The sequence below is a fragment of the Pinus tabuliformis genome, chromosome 2_1 (genome assembly GCF_031772625.1).
Source record: "Pinus tabuliformis cultivar Carrire ecotype Pingquan chromosome 2_1, CPIR1, whole genome shotgun sequence".
NCBI classification, from domain to species: domain Eukaryota; kingdom Viridiplantae; phylum Streptophyta; class Pinopsida; order Pinales; family Pinaceae; genus Pinus; species Pinus tabuliformis.
In genome coordinates, this window is record NC_142299.1 from 28,975,050 (window position 1) to 28,998,415 (window position 23,366).

Genomic DNA, 23,366 nt, shown 5'->3' on the forward strand with positions numbered 1-23,366 from the left:
TGCCATTTGAAGCAATAATCTATAAGAGCAAGTCAGATATAAAAACGAAGGGCAACATCCCTATCCCAAGAATAAAATCAAAAGACAGCTTATAGCTCAAATGATGGGAATTCTCATTCAGTGCCAAAAACAATCTGATCAAGTTTACAAACCCCACAAGGTCATGAATTGAATACGGCTGCCCCACATTCTAATGCACTTCTTTAGGACAGGTGAATACAACCCACCCTTGTAAGGGAAGCAATCTAGCGCTAATAATCAAGATTAGAGAATACATTGCAAGAAAATAAAAGACTACTTTTGTGAAAAACACTCTGGCAATGCTAGAGAAACTTAAATTTGCATCACCTCGGACAAAATACTAGCTTCAACTTTGGCCAATGTAGGCCGCAAAAAAACCAGTTGTATACAAATTATAATGTCATAGATGATGCATTTCCTTGATACAGATTTAAAGGCATTATGAGACTCAGAAAAGGGAAAGCTTAACCATTTGGAGAAATATTAAAATGCAGCTAATGGTTTAAATTTTAAGTATGTGCATTAAACACAGTTCAGAAGTGTCTATAAACATGATGGTCAAATAGTAACCTACTTCCAAGATGCATTGTATCGCAATCAATCAAAAATAGATGGCAAAACCTCAAAGAAACTCTGAATTCTCTTCCGTTGATAAATGCTTGCCTGTACAACAAATGCTTCTGTCATACATGCAGATAAATTTGACCAATTCTTATTGCCACTACATTACCACTGAAATCTTTCTCGAACCCCATCCTCTATTATAATATCATGTACACATGTACAATATTTCCTTGCAATTTATAGGGATCCGAAACACGCAAGCAAAATGTAGCTAGCAATTCTTCATGTTACAGACTACCATCTTCACCATGACAAAATGACAGGGAAGGGATAAAAAGTGAATTGCAGAATACAAACAGAAAACAGTGAACACATTGTACATAGGTGAAGTGACAACTCACTTAAATCCCTGAAACTGAAAAATTTTTATGTTCTTCTTGGGCAAGGCAATGGACCATCATTGCTGGCATTGTTATGCTAGCGGCGAGCCCTGGGCCTGCATCAGAATTCTGCCAAAAGTGCAATATGATCATATGACCACTCATGAGAAGGAAGACCTGTGTCTTTACGCAGGCTCTCCTCATCCAAAAGCTCTAGCAGAGACTCCACCATAAGTGAATCCGCTGCAATGAAAATATTTTTGTTAATATAATTAATGAATCAATAATAATATATCATACAAAACACTACACCCCATCATCACTCTGCCCAAATTGCTCAATGTGAACATTGCCCACCAGTACCAATCTCTAGCACCCACATATGAACAATTGAATATAACAAACCTCGTTAAGTTTGTGTAAGATAAACTCTAGGTATTTCCCACAACTTTTAGAACCAAATTCCAGTGGCTTTTAGAAATAGCCCTTGACATCTATAATGACCATGCACTTTACATTACCAAGAAAATACGTCTGCAAAGTCAAATGTAATTAAAATATCCATTGTATTTACCTGTATAGAAAATATAGTCAAGAGTTCCAAGAAAATCTCTGGTACAGTTGGTGAATAAAGGTTCATTTGTTGCAGGGTCCATTCTTCTTTGTTGATGGTCTAAACCTTGTGCTACTCCCACCATTCTTGCGAAGGAAGAATAGGCACTAACCTGAAAAATACATATTGAAATGGATTAATTACGCTATTACAAGATGCATTGCATCAATATTAAACAGGCTCAATCCAGTAACAAAGTGTTGTCGTTTACAAATGTAATAATACCTTCTTATTGTTTCAAATCACTAACATTTAGGAAAAATGCTTTAAAAATGAAAACAAACAGGAGACTGAATACCATACATCAAAACTAGAGGTATTACCAGAGGTAGCTGGTGACAAAGCTTGCTTGCAGGACGTAATATACCAAGGGGATCTGTTGTTAAGTCCGGATGTGAGGGTTCAACTTTTCCCGTTGCAAGAAGAGCATGAGGGGCACTGAAACACAATCCAAATTATATTATTGGAAGACAGCAAGAGAGCTCCTATATTCTAATAAACATCTAACATTCCACCATCTTTTCTCTGAAACTAGCAAATACAGTTTCCAAAAGGAACTCTTCAAATAATACAGACCTTGCAGGAATTGAGTTGAAATCGCCACAAACTAACATAGGTATGTCTGCACTGGCAGCAATTTTTTCTAGTCCTTTAAGAAGAGTATGAACCTGATAACAAAAGACTCCATTATTTGAAATCTTTACATCAATAACCTCGACTATAAAAGACACGTTGGCAAAAGAAACACACCTGCCAGAGTTTTACATCCTTGAGATCCGGATTGGCATTTATGTGTGTATTAGCCTGAATAACAAAAAGGCATATATAGAAACCAATCAACCACATAGGACCAGCGCTGTGACCATAAAAGTCTTAACATATTTTCATCTTAACATACTACATAAATGTTGAATTATAAAAGGTTGAGCAACTTATCAATTTAGATCACAACAACAATACTTTTGCAAACTGCCATATCTGTCCTACATGTGTTAGGATGCCAGTCACTTAGAAGACACCTATTATGTTTCTCCTTAAACTCCTCTGTAAAGCATACCACATACCACATCCAACAATCCAAAGGGTACCACATACCACACAAAGAAGTTGACGTTTTCCCGGTGCAAGGGCATCGATCCCATGGTTAGTGTCCTTTGCCTCCAAAACTACAATCAATGCAACGTTGTCCTGCAGAACAAGAATAAGTGGTCAACATTACAGCAAGGATTTTAGTATACAGTGTACATTCAATCTACACAAATCAAATGCAAGCTAGAAAACTCATCTACAAAATACAAAGAGCCCAACCAACCTTGAGCAACCGACTAAGAGCAGCCTTTTTCTGAGCTGACGGAACCACAGCTTCTGTCAAAGACTGGGCAGCTTTATTGAATTCAACCTGACGCCAGAGGAACTAATCAGATGGACATATTTCATAACTGGTAAATAAGCTACAGAAAAATGACTATTAGCACAAAAAATCAATACCTCATATTTCTTAACAAGTGCAAAACGATCACGACGGAAAAATGTTGCACAACCATCAATTGCATAGGCTGTGCCAGTATAAACCTGCAATCCAAATACATACGTTATTTCATTAGCTCGTCTACATCTCAAGAAATGTGGAACCTTCACCAAAATATATTAGGTAATCAGAACTCAAACCTCTGTTGTTTTTTTCTTGTAAACAGCTGTGTACCCATGCTTTTCTAATTCAGGTGCAAAGAACTCCTCAAAATGATCGCTCTGAACCTGCATCATTACAGAAAACTAGAAAATCAACTCAAATCTAAGCCACTCAACGTTATATGATATAAAAAAGTAAAGGAAATGTCTCCCGATGCTAGAGTTGTAGCAACTATAAACAAATTTAATAAAAGAAAAGCAAACTGACAATCATATTTTGCAATTTCACGCCAAAAAATGAGACCACGTATGCAAACCTATACTAGACAGTCATCCAGAGTGTCATCCAATCCAACACAGTTCATGAATGTCAAAGTCAAAAATTACATGTCATAGATTGCATGTCAAGCAATAGCATCGCATGCACAGAATCATAATTTATTAAAGTTTCAGTGTTGTGCCAAGAGAATAATAATACCTCTTGAAGGCAAAGAATATCGGCCTGATAACCAACAATTTCACGCAACAAATTCTGGCGACGATAAGGCCATGAGAGAGCCCAAGGAGGACAATAGCTATACATGTCACTGGTTGCATATAGATCTGAAAGTACATTATAAGAGAGTACAGTAAATGTTCCAGAAGCTGCAGTGCGTCCTTCCAGCTCAAGATTTGCAATTCCATCAACTGCATTGATTGGAATCATGCGTCGAGGAGTGGGGGAAGGGGCTGGGATAACTAGGGAAGTGTGGAGTGTGCTGGCTGGACCTACTGGTATTCCCGTGGCTGCATCAACTGCCACACATTCCAGCTTCAGAGCATAGCCCACATCATCAGCTGTTGGTGTATATGTTTTTGAACGTCCAACTTCATACCATGTCTCACCGCCACCCCTTTCAGAAACATTAGGCGGGTTTAACAAGGCAGAACCATTGCTTAGAGATGCATTTTGAATTCCTGAACTTGAAGTTGAACCAACCAGACCCCCTGTGCTGCCAAATCTCCCAAACAATTCATCGTCCTCAGTTCCATTCTCATGCACTGCACTGGCTGCTCGTGCATGCAATGCACGGTGATGACGCCATGAATCTGAGAAGCACTTTGGTGAACAATGATAGCTTTTTGAAACAGGTATCTTAGCCTTCACACATTCCAAGCACTGTAGAGTGGCTAGCTCTGATGGATGGACACTGCAGACTGCAACCTTTTTGTCACTCTGAATACGATACCTGTAACAATATATGGTGCTTTGTCAAATGTTGTCACTCAGAGAAATAGTCTTTTTAGAGAATCCGATCAAAGGAAACAACATATAAGGAAATTGGTAGACTCAAACAAGGACACGATGTTGAAATACCAAATAGCATAATAGCATAGAAAAAACACGATCGGTGAGAAAAACACCAATTTAGAAAAACTAAAGTTCCCAAAATTAGCTAATATCTAAAAAAAACAGGAGATTTTCGATATCCCAGTCATACTCGTAAACACTGCCATTAATAACGATACATTCATTCAAAAGTTGAAATTTAACAATTTTTTGAGGTCACCATCACAGTTCTACATTCTACATTTTGAATCATATAATTGAAAACAGATAGTTGGCACAGCTATGATATGGCACAAAAGCATTCCAGACTGGGCTCGATTTGAATTTCAAACAAATCTGGAAATCAGTGTTAAGCTGGTTTTCTAAGTTCACAGAACCTGTGAAAAAAAAAATTACTACGGATGACTCTAGCAAAGAATATTTGAGGGGATTTTCTCTAGCAATGAGGGGAGAAGAAAAACTAGTTGAATTCCCTAAGTCACCTTCGCTGTCCATGGATTTTCCATTTAGTTTATCAATGTTAGAGATGTGATGATCTACCTAGGCTGTACATGCACCTCACTACTCTCAAAGCAACTGCAAGCATACACTGAAATATTTCAATAAGGATGAGAACATCCAAACAAAGTCAGGATATTCTGATCTCAAAATTTAAAGTTTTTTAAAATAATCCCAAAGAACATAACCATGTATTACAGAGGTTTGGGAAAATATTAGATTATAGAAGCAGAAAGGAATCAAGATCGCTGTATAAGCACATACTAGCCTAGGTCTATCTTAACTCCAGAACTACTAAGCACCAAAAGGGATCAAATCATGTTTACCCCAAAAGAGGTTTGCATCTCAAGAGATTTGATCCTTCTTGGTGCTTGGCAGATATGGAGTTAAGAAGGATCTAGGCTTATTTAATTCCACATGAATACCATGGGTTCTCATAAACCTGGAGCTCAAAAACCACATGTAACTTGAACAAGTCAAGTTTACCTAAACTATCCAACAAAAATTAATAAATAATAATAATAATGTAGAATTTTTATTTTTATTATTTTAGTTGGACATTATGTTTATTTTAACATAGAGTTATTTTTATTTTTATTTTGACCGAGTCAAAATGTTCACAGGACATTACAACATCTCTGCCATACTGGGTTAGAGAGCGTCTATCGGCACAACGAGCTGAAAGAACTCTTTGGCTAGGAAAACTGTAAATAGAAGAAATGGCTGATAACAAAATGTGACAAAAAGATAGCTTAATTCCACATCCAATGAGTGCCCACACTTGTATTTTGAGTAGTCCTACAAAGATACAAGTCAAAAAGACAGTAAAAGAAAATAGTTTTCTTTTTTTTCCCTTTAAAAATTCATAACTATTACTTTATTATTTTTATTTTTTCCTTAAAAAGTTCATTCTAAACCTCAAAATTCCCCTAATAGCTACCATAGATCCATCTAAAACCCAAATCTATTAAGCATCAAGTGCAAAACTAAATCTTTTGCACCCATCATGTACTATTTACTAATATTGAGGTTTACACCTCACCTTTTTCATCTCCCTCAACACTTAACAGATCCAAGGTTAGGACAAGTCTATGGCAGTTTATCATTGTTTTAAAATTCCATACCCGCTTTGTTTTCTTAGCAGTACACACATGACATGGCATGGAAAATCCCCTACACCAGCCTGTAGAAGTTAGAACACGTCACTTCTCAGTCAATAATATTTCAGAGTTCTTAAAACATGAAGAAGCACGCATAAGGTGAAAAAGTCTAGCACTAACCCAGTAAAATGAAATATACCAAAAACATAGCTACTATCCCAGTAAGTTGAAATATGCCAAAATATAACCAAGTAAAATGAACTAGATGTGTAAAATAGAAGCATGATGTGACTGCAACGCAATGCAGTAGTAGAAGTGGTCCACTGCATCTCCGGTACATTTTCAGCCATTCCAACGCACCTCTACTCTGTGACCTGTTAAAAGATATGTTTCATTCATTATCGAGCTGTGTATGGATTTGATAGTCATCAAGGCTGTACTTCTAATCTTACGAGGTTGATGCTCCCGTTACCTCTGGAAATTCCAATTTTACAATGTTCCCTATAGGAAAGTAGGAATCCACCTCACGCGAAGGAAATATAACCAACACTGTTGAACATCACTGATCAAAGACTTCTGCAAGCCTTGGCCATACTGCTTTGTGTAGCAATCCAGCATACTCAGGACAGCAGATCTCTCTGCCCACAGACCTCCCTTGCAAGTACATCTTGCAGATTCTCCCCAACCCCAGGCAGCAGAGTGCCTCACTCCTCTTGTTACAATCATATTTCAGAGTGAATCATCATTGGAACGTGGGGGAGCACGTATAAACAGATAAAACCTAGCACTACCCCATTTAGATGAAATATACTCAATACAATAAAGTACATGAACTGGAAGAACATAAGATAAAAGCCTGGTGCAACTGTAAAATGACATGAAGTGGAAGAAATGCACGAGATGTAGTACACTGCATCTTTGGTACATTTTTAACCACTCCAAAGCCACCCCTGCTCTGGTCCACCACCAGGTTGTCCCTTTCAGCCTTGTCTGTTGAGAGAGTTATGACAGATGAACAGCTTCTCCCCAGAATCACATATCCAAGTCTCCTCAGTCCAGATTTCTCTCCAGAGTAGATTATTGAAGAGTGTATCAGCTCCTCCGTGGCTGTTCATTCTCCTTGTCTAACTGGGAATGAGTAACCATTTTGTTTTTGTTGTCATATTATTTTTTATATGGGCATTGTATCTGTATTATTTCCGGTTACTACTTTTTAAGTTGTTTGTTTTCTTGTGACTTACTGATTATGAATTGCTTTTGCACTCCCACTTTATACTTCCACTGGATTGTATTTCATATTCCATCAATTTGCTAGTGTTATCATTCATTGGACATTAACAAAATTATCTTATCTTGTATTATCTGTCAAATGATATTAAGCAAGCAACATTAAGGTTGTACTTGTAATTGTATGACGTTGATGATCTCCTTGCCGCTAGCTACATTAAGCATTTACAAATTTGTCAAAATAATATTAGGAATGCATATCATAAAAGTAAGATATGCAGTCAAGTCTACTGAGTCCAAGTCTGGTTAATGGTCTTCTGCAATCCTTGGCCATACTGTTTTGTATATCAATTCAGCATGTTCAGGATCGCGAATATCTCTCAATCCACAAACCTCCCTTGCAAGCAGCAACAGTCTTTCTTGCATAACAAGTGGTGCTCATCTTCCTTTGAGTTCCTGCAGACATCTGTGACACCTTATCCTCTCATCTGCAGATTTTAAGCCAGCCACAGGCATCATATGTGGATTGCCAAATGGCTGCAGCTCCTGGTTGCAGATCAGCACTAGAATGCAAACCACTATTAATAAAACCTGAATCATCTATGACAGTTATAAAACTGAATCACCTTGCACAACTGATCTACAAACTTTTAGGTTTTACTGGTGACAAGCAGAACTCCTTGATTTCCAAATTCAGTGACTACGCATACAGGTATTGTAATTGCACATACAGAGAACTGCACACCAGAAGGCCAGTCAAGCATGCAGAGTTCCTTGATTTCAGTTTTACAAGACTTAACCTATACAGCCCCCCCAGAACTTGGGACACGGAGCACAAATATTCAAGAGTCTCTCTCATATTCTTGAGCCTTGACAATATCTTCTGCACTTATATTTACACGATCAACTTGGTAATTTATGTTAGATATTGTTGATTATGCTATTAAACGGATACCAAGCTGCACTTGTCACACAACACTATATACAACCTTATAACCTCGGTATTCCTCAGAAGCCATGGTTGTCCCCTTGTACCTTTACCTAGACACTAGGAAGTAGGAACGGCCAGAATAAAAGAAGGTAGACACCAGGTGTAATACTAGGAAGTAGGAACGGCCAGAATAAAAGAAGGTAGACACCAGGTGCAATAGAAAAGAGAAAATTTAGTAAGTCATAATATTAGCACCCAAAGCTTCTCCCATAAAAACTGGAAAATAAATCCATCACAACAGCACTCTTAAAACAGAGAGAAGCACCAATTACGCATCACTAGCAGTTGCAAATCAACTAATTATGATTGTTTATTAGCTCCTGATTTCACTAATGCCTAATGGCTCAAGCATCAGTGGTGCCATAACTGGGAGACGGATAGAGCACATGAAACCTACGTTTAGAGTATTGTTGAAATTGATTGGCTCTAAAAACTTTCAACACTCAAATCAATAAATGACAATCTCAGAACTTCAATCAGTCCAATAGCTTAAATAAAAAAATGAGCTTACACATGTAAGTTCATTCAGCTGCGGGATCCTTCAAAAATAGACATCTATGCAACCCTTTTACTAAAATGAAATATTGCAAACCAACATTCCACAATAAATATTTAATACAGGTAGAAATAAAGAAGCGAAAGATATAAACCATCTCAATCTACACAGTATCAAAGGTGATCAATAGGGATAAACATTTATTTCCAAGAAAATCTCACAGGGAAATCTAAGTGATGCTTTCCCAAATTCATGGATTCTCATGGTGCACCTACTGGCACAAAACTAGCAAAATAACTAGCAACAATGGCAACAATCAGTTGAGCTAACCCCTTAGCTTATAATGTATACATATATACTTGCTAAAGGGAAAATCAAGATCAAACTTCCTGAAATTCACAATTTTATACAAGGTGAAAGATCAAACATCCTTCGGTCAGTAGGCATTGACCAAAAGGTTCTCCCTCCCCAAAAAAATCCAAAAGACAAAACAGAAACTAAAGGACTGCTGCTTTAATTTCTAAATAAGTAACATAAAATCAATTCACATTCTTCTCACCTGTTATAGGCATTGAATCTTTTGTTATTCAAAACACTAACCTCAGAAATTCTTCCATCCTTCGCAAGCACCTTTTTCTACACCATCATAGAATAGTGACAGAAGTGCATAAATAAAAATAATGTCACAGGGTTCACCAAATTTAAACCTTGAGGTTCGAGATTCAGCAAAACCTCTATGGATTAAACTCAGAAAGGATAGCATCCGTGGACTGTCAGTGCCCTTACCTGTTGTGGAATCATATTTCTACTGTAGAGATTCTACCTTTGCCTCAGGATGTTTCTTTGTGAGGATTCTAGTAGCAAGGCTAATATGCATTGAGTTCACTATTTACTTGTTACTCATATGTTTACTTACTTGTTACTCATATCAATATGTTTACTGATCATGATTCTTACTCATATGTTTATGGATGTTGATTTCTTATTATTTTATGCTACATTTTACTTTAAAGTTGCGGATTGAAAATGTACATAGTCAAATTTAATGGCAAACCTCATTCAAACTTTATTGGAATATTCAAAATTCAAATTCAAATCAAACCTAATCGTTGTTGAACCCAAACTTTAATCCAAACCATGTAACATAGAACAAAAGGCAATGAGTTACGAGAAATTCAAGCACAAAAAAAACACAAGAAAAATGTTGAAATTACATTCCACGTGCCATGCCTTTAAATAAGCTTAGGATCAACATGCAAATCGTAATGAACCATATAGATCCATCTTAAGCACGGATCTAATATGAGCTGAGAGGGATCAAATTTCTTTGGGCGCAAGCTTCTCTTAGAGTGCAAAATACAACGTGTAATTTAATTGTTTAAATTGTATTTTTAATTGTTATCATAGAGTACATAACTTAAACTTGTATATCCAAAAAATATTTCTTGGATTTCAAAAAATAAAAATATACCTAAAATTGACCAAATTATAAAATACTAAGACCACTTCAAATGTTTTAACCAGAAAACTCTGACTCAGATTCGGAACCGGCTGAGGGTCAACTTTAACTCCAACTCCAACTTCGACTCGGCCTAGTTGATTTCAATGGCTCGGTCGTTGAAAAAAACATATTTTTAAAGATTTTCATTCATGTTTCCAAACTCATATCATTAGAATATAGAGAGAAGACAACATACAATCAAAATATGCTCATGAATATATTTATTATATCAAAATGGCAACCAGTGCATTGTCCAATACATGTAATATATAGAGATCAGAACAAAAACACGTAACCAAGAAGGGGTTCTAAATGGCCTCTATAACAAAACATCACTAGTCACTACTACTAAACAAGGCAAGATCATCTGGCTCAGACTCTGAATCAGACGGGGAAACCCATGGCTCCTCCTCACTACAACCCCAAAAACCAACTCTAACTCTTCACAAATGCAATGAGCTGTGAGGGGGTTGGGTCACTTTTATAGGCTTGGGGGTAGAGGCATTAAGAAAACAAAAAATTGACTTTGCAGACCAAGTCACCATCTTTATACTTCTACTTTACACGAAATTACATTACGGACAACTAACTAAACATGCATAGCATATTTATTTTTGTTTTTATTTCTATTTAGAGAATATTTTATTTTTATTTTAAGAGCGACACGTGTCAACTCCACTTTAAGCACGGATAGAATTACATATCACCCTTAGAATTACATATCACCCTCATACCGAGTTGTAGATTAAGAGTGAACTGTAAAATGAGCCTCTCAGCTCAATAAAATACAATAGTAGTAAAATACAATAATAGTAAACGTAACCTCAACAAATCTCATCATGCACTCTTATCAAATATGATACTTAGATATGGTTGCCAGAGGAGGAGAAATTCCACGAGTATACCGATTATAAATGCATGAAAGAACAACGGGGGTTCGTTTCTGTGCCTAGTTGACTTTCTACAAGAATTTCTACCTTCTTGTGCAGACAGTTTTTTCAGGCCTCAGCAAGTTGTTCTGAAGTCTCAAACAAAACAATTTTAAGGCACAAGAGATCAACAAGGTTGGTGAAAGAAGAGTGTTTTCTTAGCACCTGCTGTGGTTCAATTATCACCAAAGTGGTCCGCTTGCCCCTGCAAGCGTGGCCAAAGGCAGTAGAACCATCATCATAGTTGAGTCAAGGCAAGTGGCATGACACCAACCTCCAAATATAAACCGCATACAGCATCCCACCTGCAGGGTGATGACCTCAGGTTTCACGCATTTAGAGGATCACGGATGACTCCTCTAAAAGCATCTTCAATTCCTTGTAACAAATAACAGTAAGTTATAGGATTACTTGTTTTGGGGAGTGAATATCCTTTTGTTAACAAAGTGTGCCCCACTTTCAGTTTAGATGCCTTGACCTAGTGATATATGCTTCACCAAATCCTTGGCCCTGGCCTTGTCTGTTGTGTTACACCACATCCGTGGAGTTAGACATGACCTCATTAGTTGAAATGAGCCGCATCCATTGGCCATCAAGGACGGACTCGCATGTCGTCTTGCCTATTGAGATACGCCACATATACGAGCCATCAAGGTCACCCACACTTCCACCTGGTCTCAAATGCAGGAGTTAGTGGCTGCATTAAAGCGGCATACCTTCGGGCGGTTTTGAACCCGAGTCTGATCGCTCGTTGTACTTTGATTTGATTTAACCACTTGAACAGGCAGCAGTTTCGAACCCGGATTTGAGTAGTCAAACTGCTTTGATTTTATTCAACCAGGGTTTGATTTCTCAAACTGCTCTGATTTTATTCAACCACTTGGTCGCAACCCACTTGACAAGTTCAGAAATTCCTAACATTCTAAACAAATACTCGTTTCCTCAATCAGATTAAGAATCAAACCCATGTCGTTTTTCAATGACCATGTTTAAAAATGAGAAGTTGCAATAGAGAAACTAAATCCAGAGCACAGATGGGGCTGATCTACGACAAAACTGAAAGAAAAGGAACAAAATGAAATGAGAGACCCCGGCAGTGAAACCCTAGGTAGAAAAATAAAAGCTCTACAAGAAATTAATAGACGGGCACAAACCAGAACACCCAAGAAAATGAAAAATAAAGGTTTGTGAATGGGCATACCATCTGAATCTGAGGTAGTAGCCATCTACAGGTGCCGATTCAGGAACATCATCGCTTGTAATGGCGTTATCTGGACGACGAGAGAGGACATAAGGCGTAAGCTCGCAACCCACGATGGGAATCTCGGAGGGAAGGTGCAGTCGGAGCACGCTCAGCATGCTTCCCGACCCCACTTCTTCTTCTTCCAATCACAAGACTCGAACCCTGAACCTGTTACCACTCCTACCCTGCCACTACTCTTCTCTTCTTGCTGAATCCTGTTGTCTTGGTATTTGTCTTCTTCTTCATCACTTTTCGGGCGCCTTTGGGGCGGATCCGCCATCAGACGTCCTCGACACCCGCCAGCGTTGTGACCGCCTCCAAACCTACAAAATCCCCACTTTCTTATTCTTATTTCTGCCCCTCCTTATTCTTCTCCTTAACAGTTTTTTTCCAAAAATGCTCAGGCCTCAAGATTTGTCCTGGCCAAGCATGCGCACACATATATTTCTAAAAGAAAAACAATCAAAATTGGGTATTCTCTTCAAGCTCCCATGCGTCCCGTGGAGCTGCTGTTGAATCGGGGCGTACCCAAATGCGAAGATCTCAAGGAAGAACAGAAGAAAGAATGAATGGATGGATCTCCTTTTCAACCCCTTTTGCTCGCTTCTCTATCCGGCGACTATTATTATTATCATTAATTAATTATCCTCGTTATTATTTCTCAAATTTTTTCATGATAAAAGAATATATTGTTATTATTTTTTATTATCATCATCACTGCCCATTATTGGGGTTGATGATGGTGGTATTGTTGACAGTGCCATGGTCATCTTATAGACTCTTTTATGTAGTCATATGGATAAGTTTTGGGATTGCTGGGGTGTTTTTATTTATTTTTTTCATTAAGTAATATATATATATATATATATTAATAATTTATTACTTCATAAAGGTTGTGAAATCTTCAAATTTGAATGGGTATTTAACTCAAGGTATTTAATAATATATATTTTATTTTTCCAGTGTTATCATAATGGATATTTAACTTAATGGGTGTTTATTCTTTCACATGGATATTTGACTTAAAATTAAGAGGTATGGTGTGTGAAGAGTACAAGATTTGTGAAACAACCTCAACTTGAAATTGATAAATTGAGAAAAATATTATGAAATTATTAAAATGTTTAAAAAATAATGTAACATCAACTAGGTATTTGACAACTTAAAATAAAAAAATGTAATTATTATTTATATGCGATTTAAATGATGCAAAAAATCTAAGTTCAACAATGTCACCATCATTCACAAAATTCACAAATCCATTGTGAAATTGGAAAGAAATGTAAAAAAAAACATAAAAGGAAAAAGGAAGGTTCATTCCTTTTTCAAGTCTATAATGGATTATTGAAAAACATCAACAAATATCTTAGCACTATTGGAAAGGATGGAGTTCACACTGAGAGTTAGGTTTTGGCACATTTGTGGTTTTTTCCCAAACGTTGTCGACATGCTCCGAGGGTGAGCCATGGATTAGAGCCGCTAACCCCAACAAACTTCTGGGCGATGGCAAATGGGGGTCTATGTTTTTACCTGGGGTAGGATGGTCGACTCTCTGTCACAGCTTGCTATAAGCCCACGAGGGCATGAGACAGCCAAATCGTATCGAATCCACCAAGGGCGGGCCATGGTTTGGAGCAGCTGACCTCAGCAACCTTCTAGGTAATGGCAGATGGGAGTTTTTTATTTTACCTATGGAGGAATGGTCGTCTCCTTGTCACAACATGCTTACGGCCTACGAGGGCATGAGAATGCCAAATATTGTTGAAATCATTTTGTAGGGGTTTGTTACTTTAGAGGTGAATACAGCGGGAAAGCCCAACAAGGTTGTTTTCTCTAGGCCCTCGCATTTGCTTAGCATTGAGGGAGATGAGACCCACAGGGGTTTTGTTGCTTGTGCTCAAGTGAGAGTCATTCCTTCAAAGAGAGCACATTTGTTCAAACATATTTGAGCATAATGAACCACAGGAAGGTTTGGAACGAGATTTTTTTCCAGATTTTCATCAAAAACATAAATGGGGAGTCCTCCCTATTATGGATGAGGAGCTCGGACTCTATCAAAAACCTGAAACAATGCATATCGAACAAATAGCGTATCCCTGCAAAAAATCAATGCTCGTTATTTGAAGGGAAGATGCTACAAGATTTCTTTAAGATTAAAGGTTATTGCATCACAAGAAACTCAACCATAGTCTTAAATCTGAGGCTATAAGGAGGAGCTCAGAGACCCAAGTTTCGTAGTGGATCTTCCTCCTACAAGGTTGCAATGTGAGGAAAGGTTGTCTTCCCTGCAAATCAACCTCAATACAACCTAGGATGATATATTATTGAACAAATGAAACAAGCACCTTCCATGGAGGTCAACCTTCCTAAGGTAAACCATCTTTTTTATGCTCTCCAATCCAAGGCTATAACATGTATGTTAAATGGTTTATGGCTTAAAACTAATGCTTTACACCAGTGGGTATTTTCTTCTTGAACCCTCAAATGTGATATATATTCATGGTTTAAAGGTTTTTTTATTATCCAATTTGATGCTCAAGAAGATTTGGAGAAAGTTATGCGTGAGGGGCCCTAGTTTTGGGGAAGAGATGGGCTCTTTATCACCGCCTTGGTTTCCATATTTAATGCCACAAAAATGGTAGTCTCAACAATGTCGGTATGGATGAGGCTACCAAACGCCCCTTCCCTTTCTAGCATCATGAGGTTTTTTAGGAAAATAGAAACACCCTTGGAAAATTCAAAAATATGGACCATGAAATAACAGAGAAAGGTTTATTTACCGTTGTCAAAATCTGTGTAGAAATAGTCCTCAACTAATCCAGACTTATGCAGGAACGAAACATAACACAAATATAAACATAAACACAAAGATGCAACAAAAATAAATCTTAATTTCATTAATATCAAAGAACTGAAATATGCTTACATATAGAATGGAAATAAACTAGTTCGGGTGATGGTAGTTTATCTCTAAGAAGAGATATGACGGCTACATGCCTCTTAACTATATTACAATGAGGCTCAAAGGCCTTTTTATTATTGAACAACAAAGGGAAATCCTAAACAACCAAAACTCTAACCCCAAGAGATGGAACGCCAAGAGTTTGCATTAGGGAAATTTTGAGGCTTAAAATGGGCCTCCTAAGGAAACTATAAAATAATAGTGGAAATAATAAAATAAGATTAGATTACATCATCAAAAAAAAACCTATTTTTTCAACTCGTATTTTCAACTTATCTCCCTATGGGTTTGCTTAGATTTCGAGCGGAAACACTTGTTGGATGCAAAAGTTGATTCTGCATCCAAGGAGTACCTGTGTTGGATACTTTTGATGGACCCTGCTACACGAAAAATGATAAATACATGAAAAACGTAATTGCAATCACGTTTTTTCATGTATTTCTCATTTTTCGTGTAGCAGGGTCCATTGAAAGTATGCAACATCGGTACTCTTTAGATGGGGAATTAAATTTTGCATCCAATGAGTACTCCCGCTTGAAATTTGAGTAAAACCTTAAGGAAATAAGTTGAAAATACGAGTTGAAAAAATAGTTTTATTATTTTATTATTTTTTTTACTTTTTTACTTTTTTACTCAAAAAATGGTGAATCATCCCCCATGGTTGACATCATCATCTTGAATCCTATTGGTTCTTATAAAGTTTATTTTGGTTGTACATTTTTCTTAGGAGGCCCATTTTAGACCACAAAATTCCCCTAATGTGGACCTTGTTGGGGTTAATTGGGCAGTCAACTTCTTGGGGTCGTAACTTGGTCATATCATATTCGTTTGGCGCGTACGATACCTCGTTAGAAAGGTATCTATGAGTACTACAATATTTGTGGCACGCCCCTACTCATGGCTATGGGCTTGTTTCAGACCTAAAAAACGTCGTTTAGAGTCAAAACAGCTATAGAAGTTCAAGACCCGAAAAAACTGCTAAAAATAGTAAATTGTGTTATAATCAAGGAAACTGATGAAACCAGTTGGAGGTCCAGGTGGAATAGGCAGGTGGCTTCCAATATACACTTGGATCAATCCTCCCCCTTAAGAAGCAATGTCCCCATAGAGTGCAGAGCCTCCGTGAGGTCAGTAAATTTCTATTGAACCTGGTCCCTAGTGAGCCACTTGCCATAGTGAAGGAGTTAGCTTGATTTTACAACTCGATATAGTTGGATCCTCTACTAGCAAGTGTTCTTGATCTGTGTGTCCAAGATCCTATCAATCATATTTTATTCAATATAGTTTGGGTTGAGCTCTATTCGTGTCAGTTGCTCAGCAATGTCGGATGTGTCCAACAATGGGGGGAAGTATGGCCGCAACCAATTCACATTGAATATTGGGTGTAGGCCAAGGAACAGTGGAATGTTGAGCTCGAAAGCCTATGAATTTGGTAGCTTTATCAGCTTCAAACTAGACATGAACTGAATATGTCTGAGTAGCTGCAAGTGGTATGGCAACACCAATGGGACATAGTGGTTGGAACCCCAACCTCACCTAAAAGGGGATGTGGTTAGTTGAGTTGTGGAGAGATTTGTTGCAGTTGTGATGGACATAGGGGAGGCTTTCATCCCATGTGTGTGGATGCTTCGAGTTGTAATTGCACAAAATGTGCACAATTATCCTGTTGACAACCTCTGTTTGGTCATCAGTTTGGGAGTGGAAGGTCGTGGACTTAGTGAGCTTGGTATCTAACAATGACTAGAGGCTTGACCAGAATGTACTTAGGAACCTATTGTCTTGATCTAAGATAATGGACTATGGGATCCTAAAATGCACCCATACTGATCCAAACTTATGTAGAACAAAACAGAATACAAATATAAACATAAACACAGAGATGCAGCAGAAATAAATCTTCATTTCATTAATATCAAAGAATTGAAAGATGCTTACATATAGAATGGAAATAGAATAGCTCGGGTGATGGTAGCTTATCTCTGAGAAGAGTTGTGGCAGATACATGCCTATGAACTATGTTATATGAGGCTCGAAGGCCTATTTATTATTTAGAAACAATGGAAATCCATAAACATCCAATAACCTAACCCTAGGAGATGAAGCGCCAAAACTATGGGCCCGTTGGGGTAAATTGGTACATCAACTTCCTGGGGTTATAACTTTCGCATACGATCTTCGTTTGACGCGCATGATACCTCGTTAGAAATATTTATTTGAGGTCTACAACTTTTGACTGCAAACATCAATGAAATACATTTGTTTTCTCATTTTCCAAAAAAAAAAAAACGTCGATTAGGGCCTCAAAACAGCTCTAGAAGTTTAGGATCTGAAAATTTGCCAAAGATAATAAATTGTGCTACAATTATGGAAATTTAAAGAAATAATGGTACTTAATATTCAAATGGAATTGTTGCAGATATGTGGACAATTTATGATGGTGATCATTTTGTAATTTTCTTTGCGTTTGTATGAACTATAGGGGCTAATGGTCTATGTGGATGATCATTTCCTTCCCCATAATGTAATGCTTCCATTGTCGGTAGGCCTGCACAATGGAATACATCACTTTTTCATAGGTGGGATACTTTCGAACTATATCTGAAAGTGACTCACTGTGATATGTCATCGGATGCCCCTGTTGGGTAACAACTGCACCAATATCATAATCAAAGGCATTATTCTCAATTTCAAATGGGTGTTGTAGGTCTGATAATGTGAGCATTAGTGCAGAGCAAAGGTTATGCTTCAACTCATCAAATGCCTTATGTTGGGATTCAGGCCAAAAGAACTTTTCTTTCACTCCACCCTTGGTGACTTTACTCAAAGGCCAAGTGATATGAGAGAATCCAAACACGAACCTACGATAGAAATTGGTAAGACCCAAAAAGTTGCGGAGCTCTGTTAGAGTGGTTGGGGATGGCCAATCCCAAATAACTTGTATCTTGGTTGGGTCCACATGCACACCTCGTTCATCAATGGTGTACCCAATATATTGAACCTAGGTTATACCAAAAGTGTATTTCTCCAAATTAGCACACAATTTGTGTTGTCGCAGGGGTTGGAGGACCTGTCAAATATGGTGTAGGTGCTCTTCCCAACTCTAGTTGAATATTAGGATGTTGTCCAAACACACTACCACGAACGAGTTGGGAAAGGTCACAAGATGTCTTCCATCAACCTCATGAAGTTTGTGGGGGCATTCTTAACTTGAAAGGCATGACCATCCATTGGAAAAGGCCCTCATTGGATTTGAAGGTAGTCTTCCACACATCGGAGGATTCGATTGATACTTTGTGATAACCAAACTTCAAGTCAATCTTCCTAAAATATTTGGCCCCCTTGAGCTGGTTCAGAAGGTCATCAATCTGTGGAATTGGATACCAATTCCGGATAGTGATCTTATTCAGCTCCCAATAGTCAATACATAGCCTCCATGTTCCATCCTTCGTTTGTACCAACACAATCGGGCTCCCACAGGGTGAGGAACTTGGCCTAATGTGCCCTTTCTACAACAACTCTTGGATCTGCCTCTTGATTTCATCATTCTCCATAACAGAGTGCTAGTAGATCGATCAATTGGGTAGTGGCTCGCCCAAGGTTAGATCGATGGAGTGCTTGACCTAACGTTGTAGGGGTAGCCATGTGGGTTACGTGAAGATGTCTGTGTACTCCTCTACGACCTCATCCATTTGTCATTGTCGTGTGAAGGAGCCATGTTTGGAGGCTATGGATGTGGCCACAATATTCCTCTTGCTCTGAGGGCAAATCATAAGGAAGACAAATTTCCTGGTATGGGAAATGATCTTACTACATTGTTTAGCAAAGATCAAAGAAAAGGTGGTAGGCAACACTACCTCTGATATCCTATACAATTTATGACCTAAAGTAATAATAACATAACGAGGTATGGATTCATATACAACATGACACTTCCATAGGTATGGCTGACCTAATAAAACATCACATACTTCTAAAGGGGCAACATCGCACAATACCTCATCTGCAAAGGGCTTGATGTTATAAGGCAGACAACACTACTTACTAACATAAAGATCTAGCCCCTTGGTGGAGCCAATCGATGGTGTATGGATGTGGGTGCAACATTGTCGGTAACTTCAATCTCTTAACAACCTTGGCTAAGATCAAGTTCTTATGGCTCTCACTATCAACGATGAACTGCACCGACGAACCCTTTACCCACATTTGTGAGTGGAAGAGTTGCTCCCCCTCCTTCGGATCCTCAAGTTTCGCCTTTTAGATCTTGGTGGTGGCTACCGTCGTAGCGGATTCTGCGTCAATGATTTTCTTTCCCTTGTCAGTTCCTTGGTCAAGTTCTGTCTTAGAATCAAAGCATGCATTTGTCCCTAAGTCTTTTAGCTCAGCCACCAGCGCTTGCTTTCCGCAAAATTTGTTTTTGTTGTGAGTGGGAGTTTTATGGACTCACACCACTTGTCAGTGTGCTTCTTCTCATTCTCATTATTATTGGCTTGCGATTTTGAGGAGATGTCCTAGGGGGTTGCGCCCTTGCTCTGCCTTTTGCTCTATGGCTTGGGAGCACCTTTGCTCTGCTTTGTGTTCACAGATCCAAAGTCTCACTTCTTATGCTTGAATTTTTTCTCAATCTTGGCAGCATATCAGCATGTTGCACCAAGCGAGGAGATGTCCAGGAACTCCATTTCCTCTTGAATGTATTTGTGCTAATATCGCAGTACTTGGGCACCAGATGTTTCTCAGAATCTTTGATACCCAACTTTGTGCGCAAGGTATGGAAAATATTCGTCAACTCATGCACATCTCGATCCCTTTGTTGCCGCAACGTAGTCCATTGTATGTACTTATCTTCATAGCCCTCGACAGGATAATATTGTTCCTTGATGGCGTCTCAGAAATAATTCCAAGTGGAAGCGGTTGAAAATAGCGAGGTTCCCTCTCTTCCCTCTACTCACAGTAGGTTTCCCACTAGTCCTTAACTTGGGGGGCGACTTTGAGGAGTGCAAAAGTAATCTTCTCCCTATTGGAAAAAAATCCTTCCAACAGATTTAACCATTTATCATGCCATTTATCTATGGCATCTACATCTATATGGCCTTCAAATATGGGAATATCAAAGTTGACTTGTACCTTAAAGGGAGTGACGCCCCCAGATTGGTTGTTGGATGAAGATGTGTCATTTCTGGGTATCCGTCGAAGGATTTGGGCAAAGTTGTCTGTCATTGCATTCCTTTGTCACTCAAGGGTCTCTTCGAACAATATTTTGAAAGGATCTCTTGCTCCCTCGTCTTTCTGTTCTTCCACCATGGGAGGTTGTCGGGATCGATGAGGCCAGTCTTGCAAAGGTTCAATCAGTTCGAGTCTTATCTCCTTATACCCTGGCCTCGTTGGGGACATGTACAGAAAAAGAGCAAACCACTCTGATACCATTGATTTGGACTTATGCAGGGATGAAACAAATTATAGATATAAACATAAACATAGAGATGTAATAGAAATAAATCTTCATTTTATTAATATCAAAGAACTGAAAGATGCTTACATACATAATGGAAATACACTAGTTTGGGCAATGGTAGCTTATCTCTGAGAAAAGATGTGGTGGCTACATGCCTTTGAACTGTGTTACAAAGAGGCTCAAGGGCCTTTTTATTATTGAACAATAAAGGAAAACCACAAACAACCAAAACCCTAACCTTAGGAGATGAAACGCCAAGAGTTTGTGGGCCCCATTGGGGTTAATTGGGCAACCAACTTCCTATGGTCGTAACTTGGTCATATGATCTCTGTTTGGCCCTTTCGATACCTCATCAGAAATCTCTCTCTGATTATTACAATATTTGCAATAGGCTCCTACCTATGAATATGGGTCTGTTGCGGACTTAAAAAATGCCATTTATGGGGTCAAAACAACTATGGAAGTTCAAGGCCCGAAAAACTGCTAAAAATAGTAAATTGTGCTATAATCAAGGAAACTGATGAAACTAATTGGAGGCCCAGGTGGAATAGGCAAGTGGCCACCAATATCCACCTGGATCATCAACAAAGGTCTACCTGGTCGCATACAAATGAAACACAAAAACGTTCAATGGAACTAAGAATTAGATTATGTGAACATGGCATTTAGATGTCATATATGTTATTAGATAGGTCACCTGTAGAACTCACGTCCACAAGAAAAAAATCCCCAAAAAAAGAAAAAGGGGTAAACCCACAAATCAAAAGGATGGAAACCCTCAAATCCTCACTTCTCTGCAGAAGAAGATGAGGAAATCATGGAGAACCCTCCAAACCAAGCAGAAATGGATGTGCAGGACCAACATGAAAATGTATCTCTCCCACATAATGACATCAAAGCACAAGAGACCCAGGCATCAGTTTCGCAAGAAAATTAGTCACATATATAAAATGGGAGGGGGAGTACAAAATGGGGACATGTTTCTGATAGTTCGAACTTAGACAAGGAATCCCCACCAAAGGCAACTAGAATTGAACTGAGAATGGTTCTAATTGAACCAAACTCAGAGGGAGGCAGAAAGTGTAAAAAAATAAAGGCAAAAAAGAGAAGTTAATTGATTATTATCACACTTAACTTCGAATGTTTACTTTTATAATTTCTTATAGTTTTTTTTATTCTTTTCAACTCAAATATCGTGAGGCGTATCTACTAGAATGCTTTCAGCACATGCAAAATGTTATTTTGTTACTTTTTTCATGATGAATAAAATTATGGGTGTTTTCCTACAGGAAATAATAATAATAATAAATAAATAAATCTTAACACTATTGTAAAAAGAACTGGGTTAGAAAATTGACTTAGACTAAGTTAAATTTGTTGTTCTAAATTTAAACTTGAAAGATAAAATATTGATTAAAAAATCATTTTTCGTAAATAAGGATTACAATTTTCATGATCTCTTAACATAATATGTATTTTTCATGTATGTGCAATGGTTTATGCATGCTTATATATAACAGGTTCTTATATGTCAAATAATTTGATATATGACTAAAGTATAACCTTAGATTATATTAATATTTATTATTATGAAATTTGAGTGGGTTTTTTTTTTTTTAATGATATATATGATAGCTATTTTCAATTTTGACCTTTGTATTTGTATACAAATTTATTGATTCTAATTAGTGGTATTTATTATAGATATTAGTCAAACTTGTCTAAACTTTGGTTGATATGTACTTTGAGATTGCAAAATTCAAGTATGTGTATTTAAAGTTCACACAAATCCGAAGAATATGAAATAGTGTAAAGTAAAAATTGTTTTCTCAAAATTGACAACCAAATTGAGGTTTAAATGGATTAATTATACAACTTTTTTGGGCATGGTCACATATAGAAATACCCCCTCCTCCTCATTATGGAGTGAGTAGGTATTTTTTCAACAATGATAAATATGGTTCATCCTAGTTGCACATGAGATACATTAGTGTGATCCATGTGTCATGGTACTTGGTTGGAGTGTTTTCTCCATGTCTAGTGCCACTTCTTTGGCAACACCCATCTTTTTGTTGCTCCTCCTTGGCATTCTCGGCTTCAACCTCATGACTCATGTAACCATAGGATAGGATGTCCAAACCAAATATGACGTGTAGAAATGGATATATGTCCTTTGTTTAGGTCTACTCATTCATGCTACTAGAGGGACATGATGTTTATTGCAGAGTTATGGTGATACACCATGGGGATTTTTTAATAGCAATGATGGTGATAGAGGGAAGGAAAGTAGTATAGTTCAAGATCAAAATGGTAGTGTATCATAGAATTAGCATTAAGATGAGTTTCACTGCTTTAATGTCGAAGAGGGTTGCTTTCATGAGCTAAAATAGACATTTGTTGTTCCTTTCACGTAAGGAAGTAGGCGTAAATCAT

At 37.8% G+C, this 23,366-nt stretch overlaps 1 protein-coding gene across 1 annotated transcript; it reads right to left on the reverse strand.

The window, feature by feature from the left end:
* Window positions 1-648: 648 nt before the first annotated feature.
* LOC149198624 (carbon catabolite repressor protein 4 homolog 1-like) lies at window positions 649-13,136 on the reverse strand. The gene is made up of 11 exons (XM_089402089.1): window positions 12,481-13,136; window positions 3,686-4,436; window positions 3,247-3,333; window positions 3,067-3,150; window positions 2,891-2,977; window positions 2,674-2,766; window positions 2,329-2,382; window positions 2,155-2,246; window positions 1,902-2,016; window positions 1,540-1,690; window positions 649-1,208 (listed from the first exon to the last, which is right to left on the reverse strand). The coding sequence occupies exons 1-11, from the start codon at window positions 12,636-12,638 to the stop codon at window positions 1,087-1,089; spliced, it is 1,794 nt and encodes a 597-aa protein (XP_089258215.1). The 5' UTR covers window positions 12,639-13,136; the 3' UTR covers window positions 649-1,086.
* Window positions 13,137-23,366: the final 10,230 nt, after the last annotated feature.